The sequence below is a fragment of the Musca autumnalis genome, unplaced genomic scaffold (assembly GCF_047663935.1).
Source record: "Musca autumnalis isolate F117 unplaced genomic scaffold, ASM4766393v1 scaffold_4, whole genome shotgun sequence".
Lineage (NCBI taxonomy): Eukaryota > Metazoa > Arthropoda > Insecta > Diptera > Muscidae > Musca > Musca autumnalis.
In genome coordinates, this window is record NW_027411977.1 from 217,747,780 (window position 1) to 217,770,238 (window position 22,459).

The 22,459-nt window shown below is 33.2% G+C and overlaps 2 protein-coding genes across 2 annotated transcripts; one reads left to right on the forward strand and one right to left on the reverse strand.

Annotated features, from left to right (window-relative positions):
• The first annotated feature begins 17,949 nt into the window (after positions 1-17,949).
• Positions 17,950-19,411, forward strand: LOC141401869 (protein roadkill-like). Its single transcript, XM_073982426.1, has 2 exons — positions 17,950-18,531; positions 18,604-19,411. The coding sequence occupies exons 1-2, from the start codon at positions 18,207-18,209 to the stop codon at positions 19,152-19,154; spliced, it is 876 nt and encodes a 291-aa protein (XP_073838527.1). The 5' UTR covers positions 17,950-18,206; the 3' UTR covers positions 19,155-19,411.
• A 469-nt stretch (positions 19,412-19,880) lies between these two features.
• On the reverse strand, positions 19,881-22,161 carry LOC141401870 (uncharacterized protein C16orf52 homolog A-like). Its single transcript, XM_073982428.1, has 2 exons — positions 21,926-22,161; positions 19,881-20,778 (listed from the first exon to the last, which is right to left on the reverse strand). The coding sequence occupies exons 1-2, from the start codon at positions 22,026-22,028 to the stop codon at positions 20,378-20,380; spliced, it is 504 nt and encodes a 167-aa protein (XP_073838529.1). The 5' UTR covers positions 22,029-22,161; the 3' UTR covers positions 19,881-20,377.
• Positions 22,162-22,459: the final 298 nt, after the last annotated feature.

Here is a 22,459-nt window from a genome sequence, read left to right on the forward strand (position 1 = left end):
GAACCCGCTGCCGTGGGATATCAATACTGAAGACATCAACACATCAAGCTGAATTTTTTTTTTTTCATTTGAATCATGGTAAAACAATTCTACCATGTAAACAAAAATATTAATCTCTGAATTCTGTTTTATGTTTTTTTTTAACAAACCGTTTTTGAACTATTTTAGACAACATATACATATGTACATATGTCTAACAAATTAAAATACAATAATACTATTCTATAAAAAATTAATATTAATTCCCCTTAAAAATTCTTATTGTTTTGTATAAATTAATAAATATTACATGATTCATAAAAATCAACCGAATCCAAATATGTGAAGTAATGGTTGGGGCATTGACGTCATCACATACGTACTTCCCCTATAAAGTAGAGCTGGCAAAATATCTATAGTACAGTCGATATAGATTTTTTTTGGGTAATATCGATAATTATCTTTTAATAAAAAGTGTTTCCACCGGGCTGATTCGGTCAGTTATTTTTATGGAATAAATAAAACTAATTTATTTCATATTTAACTCAACGTTTCGTTGGTCTTTTTCCAACTTCTTCAGGAGTTTTTTATTAGAAAATCCTACGACAAAATTACATTGTTGTTCAAATACATTTTTCAGATTATCGTTTTTTGTTTACTTACAATTAGTTTTCAATATCATTGTTAGAATTATTTCTTAAATTATATAAAAAACTGGACATCACCACACAGAAATTTGTATAATTTGAAAAATAATTACTAAAAATATATAAAAAATGTTGCAGCAAAAAAATCCTTAATCTATATCACAGAGCCGTCGTTGTTTAAATAATCGCAACTGAATATTGAAGTTTGGTGTTGTCTTTATCTTCTTTAGTGTTTATTGATTTGTATAATCTCTCTTGGATCCTCAAACTCTCAAGAGTGTATCTTTTATTCTCTTTGTTTTCCTTGTCTAATATTTTTATATTCGTAAAATCTGCATTGTGTCCGAATTCTTTAATGTGTTGAGCTAGAGCTGTATTTTCTTTGCCTTTCTTTACATCGGCTTCATGCTCGTTTATTCTTATGCTCAGCATCCTTTTTGTTGTTCCGACGTACACCTTATTGCACGTCTCCCCTTGCTTCCCCTTGCAAGTTATTTCATATACGACGTCACATTGTTTGAGTTTTTCGGTTTTTCTTTTCTTGCTCTTATGTTACACGCTAAAACTTTCATACGAAACTTTCCCATTATTTTGGCGTTCATAGATCGAGTTCCATACAAACGTAATTTTATGAAATTACTGTAATGGGGAACTCGACCTAAGAACGCCAAAATAATGGGAAAGTTTCGTATGAAAGTTTCAGCGTGTAACATAAGAGTTGGTAAATACTCTCTGCAATGTGTGGTTGGATTTGTATGCTATTGCTACTTTGTTCTGTTGTGTTGTTGCTATTGTTCTAATGGTACTGTTGTCAGTAAGCTTTGGTATGTATGGTATACTCAGAAAGAGTTTCTCTTCTGTATCTTTGCGTTTTACTTGTTTGATTTTCATCCGTTCAAAATGTTTTTTTATTAGATTGTTAATCATGGGTAATGGATAATTGTTTTTTAGCAATAGTGTTTTGATTTTATTTGTGTTTTCTTTTGTATTTTCCATATCACTGAGACAAAATATTTTTTGTATTAGATTGTTAGCCGTGTTAATTTTCATAGATTTGGGTTGATTAGAATAATATTTTATCATTCTTCCCGAAGAAGTTGGTTTTGTATACCAGTTATGATGGAGTTTTCTCTTGAAATGGTCATGTCAAGATATGGTATTTTTTGTCCTGTTCGAATTCCACCGTAAATTGTAACCTTTTGTGATAAGCATTTAGAAGTGTAAGGGTTGTGTCTACGTGTTGCTTGTCTATGATGGCAAATATGTCATCTACATATTTAGACATTAGTTTGATTTTTATATTATTAGTTTCTAGTTCTTGGATCACGTCATCTTAAAGGGCGTCCAAAACAATATCGGCTATTGTTGGTGACAATGGATTGCCCATAGGCATGCCGTATGTTTGTGTGTAAATTTTCTCGTCGTATTTGAAATAGTTGTTGTCAATGAGACAAAATTGCAATAGACCCAGGAATCTTCTTTTTTTCTATCGAATATTCGATCCCTTCGGGGATGCTGTGGGAACATATGTATGTATGATAGAGTTGGGTCGTTCATGAACGAACCGGCTCAAAGGAACGATTCCGTGAAAAGAACGAACGGATCCGTATCCAGTTCATTGTTTTATATCGTTCATTTAGATCCCCGATGGACGAGTCATTGCTGCTTACAAAATTAGCAGCATTCCGCTGCGTTAGCGGAAGCAGCACAAATTTCCACACAGAACAAACAATGATTCAGAGAGCTACTCTCGCTCAGTAACTCACCTCATTCAGTAGCACATCTCGGTCATATCTTTCTTTTGCATCATTCGTTCATCTGGTTCTTTCATATCAAAACCACAACCACCACTACGTTCAGAAACAAAACCACCCCCATTAGCACACAACCAAGCAAGTAACACAACAGTTCTGTCATTCGTGAACGAACATTTTCAAAAGAACGATTCGGTGAAAAGAACGACGGAGTCATATGCAGCAGAGAACGAACGACTTCAAAAGAAAATAATACAGTCGAATGTATTGTTGAACGAAAAAGAGCCAACGAACGAAGTAAATGACCCGGATCTTTTTGGTGAACGGAATGAAAAAGATCGATCCGCTTAATGAACGAGATTGCCCAACACTAATGTATGATAGAGCTGGCAAACCACCGATATTCTCAATATTAGTTACTTTTGATATAATATTTTAAAATATCGATTGCTATCGATATTATCGTTAAGTTGTCAACTACATTAATTTGGAGATGAAAATGGCGGAAATGGCAATGCTCTTGACATTTTGCACAAGTAGTTCACAGAAATGTAAAGAAGAATAAACAATTGCTTTCATTTTTGGTCTGTTCCTTTACTTCTGAAAATGGTAAAACCGGCAAAAGTAGTAAAACTTTTAAAATGCTCCCATATGAATTGTATGGTGTCTGAAGTAAAGGAACGTTTTTCGAGTAAAAAGTGGTAAAACTTGAAGATTCTTGAACGTAAAGGAACAGAGCTTTTATAAAAAAGTAAAAAAAAAAATACATTTTTCTTTTCGCAAAATTTGTACGTGTGACTACAGGCTTACTTTCTCACACAAACAAAACCGAAAAAACAGCGAAATTTCTATTTATTTCAATGAATTTTAGGTTGGGGGTTTTTGTTACGATAATATCGATAGGCAAATCCATCTATCGATATTTAATTTTTAAAATATAATCGATTTGATCGATAGTACCATCGATTTTTTGCCACTTCTACTTAAAGCGGAGTACATACGATCAGTTTTGACTGTCGATTTTTCGCAATTATCGATAACTGTCCAACCGTCCAGTAGTGGGATTCTGTAACTCATTTTTGCTGTTATCGATAATTGTCGGTAAAATTAAAATGCTTATAATTTCGATAATTAACGAAAATTTTCGGTAAGTTAACGATGAATAAAAAGTAGTCGCTAGCCTCTACCGACACAAACAGTGATGCCAACTTTTCTTTATGTTTTTAGTCATAATTTTGCTATTTAATTTTACCGATTTTTGTCGGTAACAGCAAAAATGAGTTACAGAATCCCACTACAGCAACCACAAAATATTTTGTGGTTGCCTGACGACTGACAAAGGAAACGGCCACACTGACAAGCAACCAATTATTTGAGCAAAACTGACAGTCAAAACTGATCGTGTGTACTAGAGCTGGCAAACCATCGATATTCCCAACATTAGATATTTTCGATATAATAGTTTAAAATATCGATTACTATCGATATTATCGGTAAGCTGTCAACACCATTAATTTGGAGATGAAAATGGCGGAAATGTCAATGCTTTTCTTGACATTTTGCACGAGTAGTTCACAGAAATGTAAAGAAGAATAAACAATTGATTTCATTTTATAAAAAAGTAAAAGAAAATACATTTTTCTTTTCGCAAAATTTGTACGTGTGACTACAGGCTTACTTTCTCACACAAACAAAACCGAAAAAACAGCGAAATTTCTATTTATTTCAATGAATTTTAGGTTGGGGGTTTTTGTTCCGATAATATCGATAGGCAAAACTATCTATAGATATTTAATTTTTAAAAAACAATCGATTTTATCGATAGTGCCATCGATTTTTTGCCAGCTCTAGTGTGTACCCCACTTAACACTTTTCTATTCCACCGTGTCGCCGTCACAATTAGAACGGCTGACAACTTTCTCTAATGAAGTCGATAGGCGTTGTGAATCATGGCACAATTAATTGTGCCATGTCGTCGGTGTCATGCTTAAGTGATCCATACGCCATTTGCCTGATTCGAGAAAAACTCAAGTTAATGTTTAAGGCCATACAGGATAAAAATGGTGCAACAATCCAATACTTTAAGAGCTCAGTTCTACTTAATTAAACTCATAGAATATATCAGTAGTTTATTTTAGTGACATATCTGTGATAGTCTAGGTGTTATGGCCAATTTTTTTAATTGCAAAAAGTTGCTGAATTGTTCCATGGAATCTTTTTTTCATGTTTTTGGCAGTTTGTGTCACATGGAACACGTTTTGTCACATTTCAACCAAAACACTTTTTATCAATCGTGTTCCACCTCCCTTATATAAAGTGCTACTGTGGAGTTTAAAAATCAGGACTTTAAATGAAACATTTATTTTTGTCATATAAATACAATAAGTACCATTATTATAGGTTTTCTTAACATTTATTTAAGGGATTGCCTCCACTTATCAATATTTTTGTGGTAAAAATTTCGATCGGACAACACGGATTGATATTTTGCATTTCTGAGGTAACATAAAACATTTAAAAGCGTTTTTCTTATAATACCATTTTTGTAGTCGGTGTCTACACTATCTTCAAGTCGAATGGACGTATTTGCGTATATTTTTGTGGACTTACATCAAAATTTTGTCTTTAAACTAGGGATTTTTTGTTTAAACGATTGATAAATTTTCGTTTTCATATAACAATACAAAATTCAAAAATATTTGGATTTAGAAACTATTATTCTTCAGTTTTTAAACCAAGTCCTTTAAAACAATTTGTTCCATACACCACATTATTCGTATCTTGGCAAAAATGGGCAATTTTTTGTTCCATACGCCATCATTTTTGGTGCGGAACAATTCGTTTTTGTCTCTTTTTGTTCCATACGCCAAACGACATGGATATGGAACTAAAAAGTTCAAAGTTGTTTTGTTCCATACGCCAGGCTTTATGGATATGGAACAAAACGACATGATTTTTTGGGTCACAAAGCGGATATGGAACATACTGGCGTCTGAATATCTCAGAAACCATAAGAGATAGAGAAAACCCGACCAAAAAATCTGAAAGAGCATGTTTCAAAACCTTGTAAGGTACCTTTATCTCAAAAAGTCAAAAATGGCGTTTGGAACACTTAAGCATGACACCGACGATGTGTGAAATCAAATCGACCGACCGATTTGTTTGTCGTCTGCTTCAGTTTTCGATTTCGTGGCTTTGTTGAACAGCTAGTGGAGAGCGCGACCATTGCTTTTTTTAAATTCAACGAAAATGTCTGGAATGTCTTTAACTAAAATATCAGATAATCAATATAAGTTCCAATTCCGAACAACGCTATATTACTTTGATAAATATGGGCATAATGAACCACCAAAACAATATGATTCTGATTCAATTGCAATAAATAGTACAAATGGCAGAACCGAATGGAAATTGGTGGTAGTACAAAATTATCTTGATAGATATGAAGGAACTGAAAAGTTCGAGATTTACATAAAATTGGAATCGGCCAGCGACAAGAACGAATTATTTCAAGTTACGATATCCAGAGGAAACAAAATTTTCACTAAAAAAATAACAACGGACATAAACAGTAAAATACGTTTTATGACTTATGCTATTGTGTATAATTATGAAGGTGATGATAATGGATATGAAGAAGGTGATGATATAGACCACGATATTAAGGTTGATATAAAACCCTTATACAATACTTTAGCATGCCTCAGTCTTCAGAATGATTTTGCCAACATTTTCGCCAGTAAAGAATTTTGCGATGTAACTCTTGTTGCAAAAGATGGAAGTGAATTGAAAGCCCACAAATTAATATTATGTGCCCGCAGTCCAGTGTTCGCTGCTATGTTTCGCAATAACTTCCAAGAAAATAAAACAAATTGTATACGGATTGATGATATGGATGCCGAAGTAATTGAGGAAATGTTAAAATTTTTGTACACGGGTGGCGATATATCGAGAAAATTAGTAGAAGAGCTTTTTATTGCTGCTAACAAATACTCACTATTGGATTTGCAGACAATGTGTGAAAATATTTTACTTAATACAATGAAGGTTGCTACAGTTGCTGATATCCTTTTGTTGGCCGATCGTCACACTAATGAAAATCTGAAAACAATGGCGGTTAAGTTTATAGTAAACAATATTAAAACCGTCGCAGAAACGGAAGGCTGGAAAAAGTTATTTCAAACCGATCATGACTTGTCTAGGTTAGTTTTGGACAAAACCGAAAGAGCTGCGAAAAGACTGCGGTATAGCCGTGAAAGTGATAGTAGTGATAGTAGTGGTAGTAGTGATAGTAGTCATAGTATTAGCAGCATCGGATCCTGCGTACGTTATGGGGATTAGTAATAGGGATAGTAATATCAGCATAGAAAGCAACATGGGATTGCCTTTTTATAGGGTATATCAATGCTGAAGACGCATGTGTTGTACCCTTCATCAAGCTGAACTTTTTTTCTTTATTTAAACCAACAAAAATATGATATTCTGAATACTTTTTTATGTTTTTTATTAATAATCTGTTTTGCGAACTACCTATTTTAGACAGCATATATGTTTAAGCTAAGTAATGGACTATAAAAAATGTATATTAATTTTCCATTGAAAACTCTGTTTTGTATAAATAAATATCACATGATTCATGAGAATCAACCAATTCAAAATATAAGAAGTAGCATTTTAATATACAGTCAGGGACAAAAGTTTACATACACCCCCTAAATCTCGGGTATTAGGGTTAGTAGTGATTTTTATGAAATTCCAAGTATGCAGTTTTATTTCTTCTCAATAATAAACAATATTTAATAGAACAAAAGTATATTCCATAAAACAAATAACGGTAAATTTTACAAAAACCTAAAAATGATGGGGTCAAAAGTTTACATACACCCCAAGGAAATATGCGTATTGCCGTGCAATTTATGGAATTAACAGCAAAATTTATACATTTTATTGTTTTGGAGAATGCCTCTGGGTGTTTGAGATATATTTTAGAGAAAAGAAAATAATTTTTGGGGGTCAAATGCCGTTATTTAAGGTCAAACTTCTTGTATAGCTTGTTAAAGCCGACCCTTGCTTAATTCTTTGCGTTTTTAGGTAATGCACTATAAAAAAAAAACCACAAAATTAGTGTCAGATTGCAAATTTTGAGACACTATAAAGCTTTGGAGTTATTCTTGTGCAAAATATTGCTTCTTGGACGTCGATAAATACCAGCTTTTCATCAGATTTCTCAGGAAGTTAATAGATTCCGCGGAATTCTTGGTGCAAATTACATATAGAAGGCCTTGAATTGTCTTGTAATATGGTCTGACACAATCCTCTGGCATCAATTAACTCAGAAATGTGAAATAATCTGTTACAAACCTGTTCCCGAAGCTTCCAAATGTAAGCACTACCAAAAAAGCATGAAATTTGTACTGTGAACAGCGTCGTTTTCGTGTTATGATCATTACCGTCACTATAGGGCCGAAAAGTTTCGTATAATTGTACATTTCTGAGTTAATTGATGCCAGAGGATTGTGTCAGACCATATTACAAGGCAATTCAAGGCCTTCTATATGTAATTTGCACCAAGAATTCCGCGGAATCTATTAACTTCCTGAGAAATCTGATGAAAAGCGGGTATTTATCGACGTCCAAGAAGCAATATTTTGCACAAGAATAACTCCAAAGCTTTCTCGGGCCTCAAGACTTGCAATCTGACACTAATTTTGTTCTTATTTTAAAGTGCAATACCTAAAAACGCAAAGAATTGAGCAAGGGTAAGCTTTAACAAGCTATACAAGCAGTTTGACCTTAAATAACGGCATTTGACCCCCAAAAATTATTTCCTCTTCTCTAAAATATATCTCAGACACCCAGAGGCATTCGCCAAAACAATAAAATGTATAAATTTTGCTGTTAATTCCATAAATTGCACTGTAAAACCCACATTTCCTTGGGGTGTATGTAAACTTTTGTCCCCATCATTTTTAGGTTTTTGTAAAATGTACCGTTATTTGTATTATGGATTATACTTTTGTTCTATTAAATATTGTTTATTAGTGAGAAGAAATAAAACTGCATATTTGGAATTTCATAAAAATCACTACTAACCCCAATACCCGAGATTTAGGGGGTGTATGTAAACTTTTGTCCCTGACTGTATATCAATGCTGAGGACGCAAAGTTCTACACCACATCAAGCTGAAAATTTTCTCGTAATTTATTTAAACTAACAAAAATATAACACTCTGAATATTTTTTTTGTTTTGTTTTTTTTTTTTTATTATTATTATTATTAATAATCTGTTTTCTGAACTATTTTAGACAACATACATAAATAAGTATATGTAATTAATGAACTATAAAAAATGTATATCAATTATCCATTGAAAACTCTGTTTTGTATAAATAAACATCACATGATTCATAAAAATCAACCGATTCCAAATATGAGTAGTATTTGGGACTTTGTCAACTATTTTATGCATAATTTAGATATGGTGTAGTGGGATCCCCTAACTAATTTTTCAGTTACCAAAAAAATTAAAACGCATTATTCTGGTTTGTGACAGAAAACTATTCGACTCGTTTACGCATAAATCGAAATCGTATACAGTGGAACATCGATAATTCGTAATCTTCGATAATTTGTAAGAAACTGCAGGTCCCTTGAAGCCATTTCCTTTGCATTTTAACCCCGCTAATTCGAAATCCTTGATACATAATTCGTAAAAAATGGACGGTCCCTTGGATTACGAATTACATATCGAAGTTCTACTGTTTGAATTTTGTTGAATATTTTAATAAAATTGAAAATTCATTTTAAAAATATTTTTCAAGTAAGGGGCTTTCGCGAAGAAAAATTTTATATATCATCAAAAGTACTCCGAATATAAAACATTTCGATTCGGCAAATCGATTCCATTTGGTTTTCATCACATACCTGATTATGAATGACAATTTTCGGTTATGTTCTGAGACACGCTTCACCTCTCACTTCACGACTCAAGCATTTTGTTCACACTATTTACTCATATTTTTTGCAAACTTTTTAGGGCTACCATTCATTAGGGTATTTAAAAAGAAGAGTACACCCTCGTCCAACCATAATACTCGGAAAGTGATCGTAAATTGTTTGAACAAAATACTTGAGACGTGAAGTGAGAGTTGAAATGTGTCACAGAACATACCCGTATAAATAAATCTAACATCACTTTTGCTATGCCCGTAGAGCTTAGCGATTACTTAATTATTGTCGCTAACTTACAGGAAGTAACAATTTATTGACATTTGAAAATTTCCACAGAATCGTGCTACTGATCGTCTAATAAGACACCCTCCTCGTTCTCTATGAATTCTAAAGAAATAGATATTCCCTGGAAATATACAACAGAAGAATGATGTCTCCACCTTTACGTGACAAGAATTTTCAAGTTTTACCACTTTTTAATCGAAAAGTCTTCTTTTCCTTGATGTAATATGCTGTTTATATTATAGCCTTTTGCAGGGTTAACCTTCTTTATGAGGATTTATTTGAAACATAAGCAATGGAATTGACATTTGAAACCCAGTGGGTTTGTTAAATCCGATTATATATAAACGTACTATAAGCATACAATTGATATGAGATAGAGCTGGCAAAAAATCGATGGCACTATCGATAATATCGATTATTATTTAAAAATTCAATATCGATAGATAGTTTTGACTATCGATATTATCGAATAAAAACCCCTAACCTGAAATCCAATGAAATAAATAGAAATTTCCCTGGTGTTCGGTTTTGTGTGTGTGTGAGAAAATAAGTCCGTAGTCACGCGGACACATTTTTCGGAAAAGTAAAATGTATTTTTTTTTATTTTTATAAAATAAAATCAATTTTTAACTCTCTCTGTCTCTGTGAACTACTTGTGCAAAATGTCATGAAAAGCATTGACATTTCCGCCATTTTCCTCTCCAAATTAATGGTGATAACAACTTAACGATAATATCGATATTAATCGATATTTAAAAATATTATATCTAAAATATCTAATGTTGGGAATATCGATGGTTTGCCAGCTCTAATATGAGAGCAGTTCAAAACGTTTACTATTGCTCTGTTCCAGAACCTGCAAGAAGCTACTATTTTTTACTACGATAGCATTTTTTCCCTTATGTTATCGAAAAAAATAGTAAAAATTAGTAGATTCTTGCAGTACTGGAACATACCATATTTTAGCCACTTTTACCACTGTTAAATGTAAATGAACAGACCCAAAAGAAGAAAATAAATAGTCTGTTCCAGAACTGCAAGAATCTACAAATTTTTACCCTATTTTCGTTACTATGTAGGAAAATTGTTATCGTAGTACAAATTTGTAGATTCTTGGAGGTTCTGGAACAGACCATTTACATATATGTTTGTTTTTGATATTAGCTTCGTTCCCGTACTTTTTAATGGTAAAACTCGTAAAAGAGAGAACTGCAAAAAATTTGTTGTCACACACAAGTTTTTTGAAATAGTTCGGGAACGGAAAAATGGAAAATACGTCAAAAAACTGGAACAAATGTCAAAGTCGGCGTATCAGCCAATCAGACGCCGGCAACCATGTTAATATTTTTTACTCGCCCAAATGTGTCGTGTAAAAATTTGTTAAAGAGAGCGTCATTCAGCGCCATTTTTGTTTAAAGAGAAGTGAACATTTTACAACTTTTTTGTGTACGGGAACGCTTTTTCGAGTAAAATGTGTAAAAGTCGTAAAAATTGTAAAAACTTTTTAGTTCTGGAACACAGCTATTGTTACCATGTGTTTGTCCCAATTTACATTAGGCGAGTTTTCTTGCGGCAATTGCCAGTTTGTTGGTGAGAGAGGGTGCTGAGAGGCAAAGGGTTACCATATGCCTCACCTCTCTCTCCTACAAAATGACAATTGCCGCAAGTAAACTCGCCCAATGTAAATTGGGACTATGTTTTGCATTTTTTACATCTACATGTTGTACACATATGGTCTGTTCCTTTACTTTTGAAAATTGTAAAACCGGTAAAAGTTGTAAACTGCTCCCATATAAATTGCATGGTGTCTTAAGTAAAGGAACGCGTTTCAAGTAAAAAGTGGTAAAACTTGAAGATACTTGAACGTAAAGGAACAGAGCTATAGTGTGACCCCTATAAAAAATTTCATCTATCAAAATGATGTGTGATGCTTGGTTTACATTCGGCGTCGTTTCGTGATTTCGAAGGCTTTTCGTGATTTCGCGCGGAATCATGCACAATTTATCATGATTTCGCATACAAAAATTAAATCATCTCATTTCGTGATTTCAGCGAAATCAACATCGAAATCACAGTACACATGATATACAACCCTGTTTTTGCCTAAAAAAGTACCAAAAGTTGCAACACTTTTCACGTATCACAATAAACAAGGTAGATGGTCAATCGCTGCAACAAAATATTTTAGTACCAATATGTATTTGTAAACAATGTGAAAAAATATTAAATTGCTTTGTTACAATGATATTTTTCATTGTGTTCCCATACTTTTTAATGGAAATGTTAGAAAAAAGAGCGAATTGTTAAAAATTGCTTCCCCATACAAATTTCTAAAAAAATACGGGAACGGAAAAATGACGAAAATTGCAAACACTCCAGCATAAATGTCAAAATCAACGTATCACCTATCGTATAAGATGCAATGATCATGCATGCTGCTAGTTTCTACTAGGCCAAAATTGTACGGCGCTATTTTTCTTTAAAGAGAAGTGCAAGTCTTGCTAGATTTCGGAGTACGGGAACGCATTTTTAGCACTAAACGAGAAAACTATTGCAAGTACTAATATTGTGCAGGTTCTGAGCACAACTTTTATCTATCAAAATTTATTATTATGATGTAACGATAAAATCATTTTTTTTTATTTTTTCATTTGTTAGTACTATACACAAATAATACGACATATAGATAATTTTACGAAAATTTTCCAAATAAAGTTGTAAAGTTCTATATTGTCGTATATTTTTGATGATTAATTCAATTTACAACAACTTGTTTTGAAAATTCATGTTCGATCAGCTGCGCATATGCTTCTACCTTGATCATTGCGATATGTTTGAAATCAACAAAAAATAAGTGTAAACACCGGGGTGTATTTCAGGATTTCGTGAAATCCAGTGGATTTTGGAGCGCAAGTGTAAATTTGGCATGAACCCATGTGTAACTTTTTCGTTTTAGAGCCCTTCCCATTTTTGTATGTACAATAAATAGAAAACAGCTGATTTGTTTGTTTTGATGAAAGCAGATATTTGCAAAATTTGCTGAAAGAAATATATAATTTCTTGAAGAAACTAAAATGTAATTTTTCGGACACACAAAGAATTACAGGGGCTCAATTCTTGTTCTATGAAAATTTGAAATGAAAACTTTTATAAAGGAAATAAATGACAAATGAAAAAAATTTAAATGATGTTTCTGCTGAAGACACTGTTGATGTATGCAATTTGTTCGCTTCATTTTTTAAATCAAATTTTAATTATGATTTGCAAGATACTGGAACTGGATTTCTTGAATTGGTGCAACCTTGTATGAATTTTGGATATATCCAATTAGATAATGAAGATGTTATCAGAGCTATTGATTGTTTAAAGATGTCAAATAAGATCGATGTAGATGGATTCTCTGCTTTTCTTTTAAAACAGCTTGCGGTTTCTGTCAGCTTTCCGTTAACTAATATCTTTAATACTTCCTTAAGGGAAGGTGTTTTTTCTGATTGCTGGAAAGTGTCGTATGTTACGCCAATTTTTAAGTCTGGAGATAGATCAGACATAAAACATTATAGGCCTATCTCCAAATTATCTAACATCTCGAAAATATTTGAGCATGCCATGTATCGCAAGTTATATTGCTGCTTTAAAAATGTCTTATCTCCTAATCAGCATGGGTTTGTTGAAGGTCGCTCAACAACAACAAATCTATTAAAATTTACTAATTTTTGTATTCAGAGCATAGAGAATCATTGCCAAGTTGATGCCATTTATTTAGATCTTTCCAAAGCATTTGACAAGGTCTCGCATTACATTCTACTACAAAAGCTATCTAAAATGGGCATTCATTCTAATTGTTTAAATTGGATTAAGTCATATTTATCTAGTAGGAGTTATACTGTATCCATTGATGGTAAAAACTCTGAAGCTTATATTGCTAAGTCTGGTGTTCCCCAAGGTAGTATCCTGGGCCCACTTCTGTTTAATTTCTTCATTAATGATATATCCAGTTGTTTGTCTAATGCACAATGTTTATTGTATGCTGATGATATAAAACTATTTAAAAGCGTTAAAAATCTCTTAGATGCAACTTTATTACAGCTTGATTTAACTAACATTGTGAATTGGTGTGCAAGTAACTGTATATTACTTAATCTTAATAAATTGGTCTGATCCTTTACTTTAAAAAATGGTAACAGTAGCAAAAAATGGTAAAAGTGGTGAACTGGTCTCATATAAATTGTATGCTTGTTAAAGTAAAGGAACGCTTTGCAGGTTAAATATGGTAAGAAATGGTAACCTCAGGCAGGTAAAGGAACAGAGCTAATGTTTCTACGTATGTTACGGTCGTTTGCGATCTCCAATTATTATGGAGTATTATGTTAATCATAAGCGCATTTCACAAGTTTCAGAAATACTAGATTTGGGTGTTTACTTCGATTCAAAATTGGTATTTAATTTGCATATTGACTACATTATGCCCAAGGCTTACGCTCTTTTAGCCTTCATAAAACGTCAATGCTCTGATTTCACGGATCCTTATGTCCATAAGGCCATTTACTCTTCCCTTATAAGATCTAGATTAGAATATGCTCTGGTTGTTTGGAATCCAACAACTTACACACACGTTAATCGCATTGAAAGGCTCCAAAAAAAGTTTATAAAGTTTGCACTTTTCTCAATAAATTTTAGCGTTCCATTTCCCTCATATGAAGCTCGCTGCAAATTAATACATTTACCACTGCTTTACAATCGTAGATACTTACAGTCTATAATGTTTTTGTACAAACTTATTAATGGTTTGATTGATTGTCCCCAACTTCTGGAATTAATACGTTTTAATACTCCCATCCGTTCTCTGAGGAATACTGAATATTTTTATATACCTTATCATAGAACAATGTATGCAATGAATGAGCCATTCTTAAAAATCCTTCGCGAATTTAATAAAATTAATGTACAGTCAAACTTAGATTTTTCTGATTCTATTATAAATAAATAATAAATTACAAAGAAAATATTTTTCATTTCAAATTTTCATAGAACAAGAATCCAGCCCCAGGAGGACAAAAAAAATCAAAACTTATACTATGTTTACATTTACGAAATCCACTCGATTTCATCTCTCAATTTCTTTGTGTATACGTTAAATGAAAACTCATCTGTAGTGGGATTCTGTAACTTTTATTTCTACCGAACCGATATTGATAATTAACGAAAATTTTCGGTTGAATTACCGAAAGTGCTATTCTGTATTTCAATGTTATCGATACAAAAATTTTACCGACGAATATCGGTAGAATGACGGAATTTTAAAGTGGGGTTCAGACGATCAGTTTTGACTGACAGCTTTGCTCAAATAATCGGTTGCTTGCCAGTGTGGTCGTTCATTTTTATCAGTCATCAGGCAACCACAAAAATTTTTTTTGGATGTTGGACAGTCAACTGTTTGTTGTTTGTTTGTTTGACCGTGTGAACGAAACAACGTCAGTCAAGGAATTAGCAGAGTAAATATCAAATAAAAGTTAAAAAAGTCGTGTGTTTTTATTAATTTGATTGATTATTATTGCAAATAAGAGATAAAAATAGCAGACAAAAATCTTTTCCTTCATTTTAATATCGGCCAAGCAAAAAATTGCAAACAAAACAACAAACATGGACAACGAAAATGAATTTTTAAAGGAATTTTTATGTTGCTACGAAATGCAAAGATGCCTCTGGGACATAACCAGTCCAGAATATATGATGCGCGACATTAAAACAAAAGCATATGGAGAACTACTAAATGTTATGAAGAAATACAAGAAGGATTGTTCTATTGACGACGTCAAGAAGAAAATAAACGTAATCCGCTCATCGTACAGAAGGGAATTGAAAAAAAAAATAAAGCAATCTGAATCTTCTGGAGCTGGAGTGGACAGCGTTTGGCTCAGAATCTCGAATTTCTTTTAAAATATTCACATGTGAATATTGTTTTCGGGAGGCTATCCATTTTTTTACCCATTTCCTTCTTGTTGTCACTTTATTTTCTTCCTCTAAAAGCGAAATGATCAAAAATGCACATCCAATCTTTTTGTCATCCATATTTAGTAATAAAAGTTGTTATTTATATGATTTTATAGCTATGTGAACACAGTAATTTTTCAACTTGTCTGTTGGTTTGTCATCCAACTTGAATGACTGTTTGGCCGCTACGAACAGCACAACAAAACTGAAGCAATCGATATTTGACCAAAAGCTGTCAGTCAAAACTGATCGTCTGAACCCCACTTTACTTTTGGTCTGTTCCAGTACTGCACATTTCTACACATTTTTACTATTTTTTTCGATAACATAAAGGAAAAATCGGTTATCGGAGTAAAAATGTGTAGTACTGGAACAGACCATTTACAAGTTTGTTATCGAACAGCATTTTTTAAAGTTTTTACAAATTTGTACAAACTTTAGGGTTATCGTACAGACCTAATATTATGTATCATATTACAATTTGGTGGATTACCGTAACAAATTTAGTAAAAATTGCAGATTTTCATATTATTCTATGCCGTGTTTACTTAAAAAATGTTAAACAACTGCATAAAAGCATTGCCTCCATTATCCGGGAAATCGATTATCCGTAATCGGATAAGTCCGACTGTACGTTGTTCGAGAGTCGAAATACGTCAATTCGTTTGAGTGTATGTTTTATATTTAATTACACGATTTTCATTCCTATTTTCCATAATTTCTGAAAATTTTGCTATTTTCAATATATTTTTATGCATATTATTTTGTTTTTTTCAAAATTAAGAAAAGAGAGACATAGTCGCCCTGTTGTTGTTGTTTTTTTCTCGACGCCCAACGCAAAACTTTAATCAAACGTTGTATCTGTTTTCAGCTTTAAAGTTACACAAAACAACTTAACATAAACTACTCTAGAATGTATCTTAAAACTATAATAAAATATCTTTTGTTTCAAGATTTGTACGCGATTTTGAAGGAATAGACAAAAAATGTTACTGCAATGGAAGAGAATAGAAAATCTGCTATGCTTTGTATGTACACTTATCGTTGAACCGTTTACTTTTCATTCATGTTTTCCAGTTTTTCTAAAAAGCCCTACAGCAAGATCTATTTATAAGGTCACGTAAGGAGAAAAAGTACAACTCTGATTTGACCGAAAATTCTTCAATCTGTCAAAATGTTTGTTTACGTTTTCATACAATTAATTCACAATAACAAAAAAATTGACAGATTGAAACCAATCAGCTGGTCGTTTTACGCCACCTTATTATTTCATCATGCCCTACAGTTTTAAATTTTATATTTTGTCTGTCATAATAAATTTATTTCGATTAGTCCCGGGCCACACTACAGTAATTACACTGAAATTTTGATATGAAATTATGCGTCTCTAGATCGACGTCCATAGTAGAGTAAAATCATAAAATTGCTGTAGTGGGGATTTCGATTAAAGAACACCTAATTTCATGAAATTTTTTAATGAAATTCACGCTAGTGTGGACCGGGACTTACTGCTCTCATTTCTTGGAGACGGGACATACTTTATGGTTGTTCAGAGAGTATTTCTACTCGAAAAACGTAGAAAACTCGGAGTTCGTTTACAAAATTTGGTATGGGGAAATAAGTAATTTATTTGTAGTTATGGGACGAACAACAAATGTTAACTCCACCCATTAGTAATTTTGCAAAATTGACTTTTCCCATCTTAATATATTTACGTCTTTGCCGTGTATGAAGCTAGGGGTTATTAGGTCAAGTTCCGCTCTAGAGTAATTTTAGGGCAAAACCTATAGCTCTGCGTGTTGCGTGTGCGTTCAAAAATACAAAAACAAAATACATGTATTTGTTGTTGTTTTCAATTTGAAACAAGATCTATTTATAAGGTCACGTAAGGAGAAAAATTACAACTGTGATTTGACCGAAAATTCTTCAATATGACAAAATGTTTGTTTACGTTTTCATACAATTAATTCACAATAACAAAAAAATTGACAGATTGAAACTAATCAGCTGGTCGTTTTACGCCACCTTATTATTTCATCATGATTTGAAATACATGTATTTTGTTTTTGTATTTTTGAACGCACACGCAACACGCAGAGCTATAGGTTTCGCCCAAGATCTATTTATAAGGTCACGTAAGGAGAAAAATTACAACTGTGATTTGACCGAAAATTCTTCAATCTGTCAAAATGTTTGTTTACGTTTTCATACAATTAATTCACAATAACAAAAAAAATTTACAGATTGAAATCAATCAGCTGGTCGTTTTACGCCACCTTATTATTTCATCATGGTTTCGCCCTTATGAAATTGCAGTAATGGAGAGCTCGATCTAAAACCCCCTAGTTTTATGAACGACTACAAAGCAATTGACGGTTAACCCCCCGTTTACAAATGCCAACGCCTAGTACGAAGTCAGCCATATATTGCAACAAGCTATTATTTTTTGCTACGTTAACATTTGTTCCTTTATGTTATCGGAAAAAATTGAAAAAATAGTACATTTTTGCAGTTCTGGAACAGACCATATGCCTTGCATATAACAAAGAAATTGCAACATCTATTGGAGATCCATTTTGCCTTTTTATAAATTCGAAAATGTCTGCCAATACAATTTCCAAAATTTCTGATAATGAACACATTTGGAAATTCCAACTGTCGGAAGACTATTTCCATGGTGAGAGAATATATAATTCTGATAAATTTGTAATTGATAGTGAAACGGGAAAATCCGAATGGAAACTGGAGGGAGTGTGGTTTGTGGATTATGATTCTTCCCACGTGAAAATTAACATAGAATTGGTATCGGTATCAGGAAGCGCCATGTACGACGGCACAGTATTTCAAGTTACGATTTTATCTATGGGAGATGGAAGTGGTACTCTTGAAATACCGGCACACAATACCGGAGATAAAATATATTGTATGTACTGTCATGCTTTAACGCACCACGTAATCAATATTGATATAAAACCCGTAAAACGATATGTTCCAGTATGTTCCAGTCTTACGAAGGATCTTGACAATATTTTGACCAATAAAGAATTTAGTGATGTAACTCTTGTTGCACAAGATGGTATTGAATTGAAAGCCCACAAGTTAATGTTATGTGCCCGCAGTCAAGTGTTTGCTGCTATGTTTCGCAATGACATGGAAGAAAGTAAAACAAATCGTATACGGATTGATGACATGAGTGCCGAAGTGATTAAGGGAATGTTGAGATATATTTACACAGGATATGCGGGCGATTATGTACCGTGTAAATTGGCAAAAGAACTCTTTATTGCTGCTAACAAATACGCCCTTTTCGATTTGCAAACAATGTGTGAAAATATTTTAATTAATACAATGAACCGTGATACAGTTACTGATACCCTTTTGTTGGCCGATCGTCACGCTAATGAACGTCTCAAAAACACGGCACTTCAGTTTATAGCATACAATATTGAAGCCATCAAAGGAAATGAGCCTTGGAAAAAACTGCGCCAAACAAATCATGAATTGTGTATGGATGTTTTGGAAAAAACCATTGAGGAACGTTTGTAGTTTTATAGTAATTTAAATGCTGAGCACCTCTGTTCTCTTTATTTATTTTAACCAAAGAAAGTTTCCATCTTTATGAATTCTTTTTTGTTTTTTTTTTTTTTATTAATAATCTGTTTTTTGAACTATTTTGTACAACATTTATATTTAAACAAAAAAGTAAAATATGTTATGAACCATAAAAAATAATATTAATTCTCCCTTAAAGAATTTTATTTTTTTCTTGTATAAACAAATATAACATAATTCATAAAAATCAACCAAATCCCAAGTAACAGTTGGGGCTTTGTCGACTTTTTTAGATATAGTGTAAACAATTCGAACTTAACTGGAATAGGGTCATGGCTACATGTCTTTTTGACTCCCTTTTGGTTGTCTATTGAAACTTCCATCTGTAGTGGAAATCTGTAACACATTTTTCAGTTACCAACAAAATTAAAACGCAAAATTTGGGAATGAAAAGTGCTAATTAATGCGACATATAAGTTGCTATCGGTAGTGCTTAGCGACTACTTTATTTTCGTCGCTAACTTACCGAACAAATTCGGAAATATTAAAAGTTACTTTGCCACTTAAAAATTTCCACTTACCGCAGATTGTCGGTAATTCTATCGTTATCACTCTACTGCTCGTCTATTAAGACACCCTCCTCGTTCTCTATGAAGCTTTCCTTAATTTCGCCTATAAAGATTCCCCTCAGGTCGTCTATATTCAGTATACAACACTTCATTTTATCCTTTACAAATTTCGTGTTTTATTCTATATTTGTTTTTGACAAAAGTAATAATACAAAGATTTTGTTTCGTAAATCTAAAAAAAATGTTTCAATTGGAAAATGCAAAAAAAAAATATTTACAAAAGTCTTAGATATTAATAACGAGATTACATATTACAAATTATATACAAAAATGGTACGTACATACATATATAATATTGAGCATATTTTTTGAAATGCCTCTTCTAAATGATATGGAGATTCTAAATAAATGCCTAACCTTAATATAAAACTAATAAAAAATATACAACAAAAGAATGTTGTTCCCAACACTGGAGGACACACTGCCATAACAACTACTTTGAAATATTTCGAGTCAAAAAAATGCGTAAAGGAATTCTTAAAACTATTTCCAAGGGAATGTGTGTTTGTATTGCAATATTGTTTTGGACAACTAGAGTTATTTTATTACAAACTGCTGCAATGTATCAACTCTGTTCCCTCTCCTCCCTTAAAAATGAGGCAGGCACACCTTGCCGGCAAACAATTCCGATACCACAGTTATCCACAACGCCAACACAAACAAAATATACGATATCCCAATTTTATATGTATTGGGCAGTTGATATGCCTGACCACCAATCTCTTCAATGTGGAAACCCAACGGAAATACCACCGCCGCCAAGCAGAACAATACCATTGCAGTAAATCCCACCCATCGTGCATAGGGTATAACATTACGATCCCATGTACTGGAGGCCAGCAAAATAACTGTTGTGGTAATACAAATGCAGCCAATAAAAATGCAAACCAAAGCAATAAGCCATTCTGGTTGTAGTTCTGGGGTGTAGCAAACCTGAGGACGATTATAGAGAGTCATACAAGTCCACATGAGGCCAAGACGTATGTCACCTGGAAAAGGAAGGAAAATGTAAATGTTTAAAATGTTTTGGCTTATATTTCCTTTACCGACCCACCTCAGAAAATTATGCACAGATAGTGCTTTTTATCCCGATTCCAATCAAGTATTGCTTTTGTTGCGGAAATGTATACTTCCCGAGATAAAGGCCTCCAAAGTTCCACAACGGCCCTAGTCTAAAATGTTGGCAAACCACGGCAGAAAATTATTAAAAAATTACCACAGATAGTACTTTTTATACCGAATCCAACGAAAATATTTAATTTAAAAGAAAATGTTCCAGTTCCCGAGATTTGCACCTGTCCATAGGAGAAAGTCTTAAATCCCGGCCGAAGGCCGGCTATTTAGAGAAAAATATCTAATTTAAAAGAACATTTTGTTCCCATTCCCGAGATTTGCACCTGTCCATAGGAGAAAGTCTTAAATCCCGGCCGAAGGCCGGCTATTTAGAGTAAAATATTTAATTTAAAAGAAAATTTTGTTCCCATTCCCGAGATTTGCACCTGTCCATAGGAGAAAGTCTTAAATCCCGGCCGAAGGCGGGCTATTTAGAGAAAAATATCTAATTTAAAAGAAAATTTTGTTCCCATTCCCGAGATTTGCACCTGTTCATAGGAGAAAGTCTTAAATCCCGTCCGAAGGCCGGCTATTTAGAGAAAAATAGGTTAGGGCCATCATTTGATGCCCATATCTCGGGAAGTATACATTTCAACAAAAGGAATACATCGTTGGATTCGGTGTAAAAAGCACTTGCTCTGTTCCAGAACCTGCAAGAAGCTACTATTTTTTACTACGATAACATTTTTTCCTTTATGTTATCGGAGAAAATAGTAAAAATTAGTAGATTCTTGCAGTACTGGAACAAACCAAATATCTCTGGTAATTTTTTCATAGTTTTCTGTGGTGGTATGCCAACATTTTATACTAGGGCCTTTGTGGAACTTTGGAGGCCCATATCTCGGGAAGTATACATTTCCGCAACAAAAGCAATATATGGTTGGAATCGGGATAAAAAGCACTATCTGTGGTCATTTTTTCTGCGGTGGGACGGTAAAGGAAAGGAGTTCTAATGTTTTTATAGGTGTTCTGGCATGTTGATGGGGGTCTTTTAGACGATGCCCGTCCAAATTTTTCACTTACCAGCCTCCTCAGTCACAATCCAATCAGGCATTGCTAAGCTAACTATGGCAAAAACATCGGCTGCCATGAATAACGTGGCACTAATTGTTGTTAATTTATCCATATCTCTTTTATTCTGCGAATGTAAAGATATTTTTCCAGGATTTTCTGATTTTCTCCGAAAATAAACAGGTATAAACAATCAGTCTCGAGTCATCATTTCCGGGTGATTAGCACAACTCTCGTGTCATCACTTGATAGTGATTATTTCACACTCGTGTCATCATTTCCAAGTGACTAGCTCACTTTGACAAAGACATAGACCGTGTTTAGACATTCAAACTGGAAAGAAAATTTTTCTTCTCAGTTTCTTTTAAAATTTCCTTGTTGTTTAGACACGGAAATCATGTTTGTGTCAATTTTATAATTTTTCTTATGTCCGTGTTTACACACACGGGAAAGTAAATTTAGTTTTTAGGCAATAGGGGGTAGGAAAGAGTATTGAGGAGCTCTTTCCTCTCCGCTCTCTCCCAAAAACTCAATTTACTTTCCCGA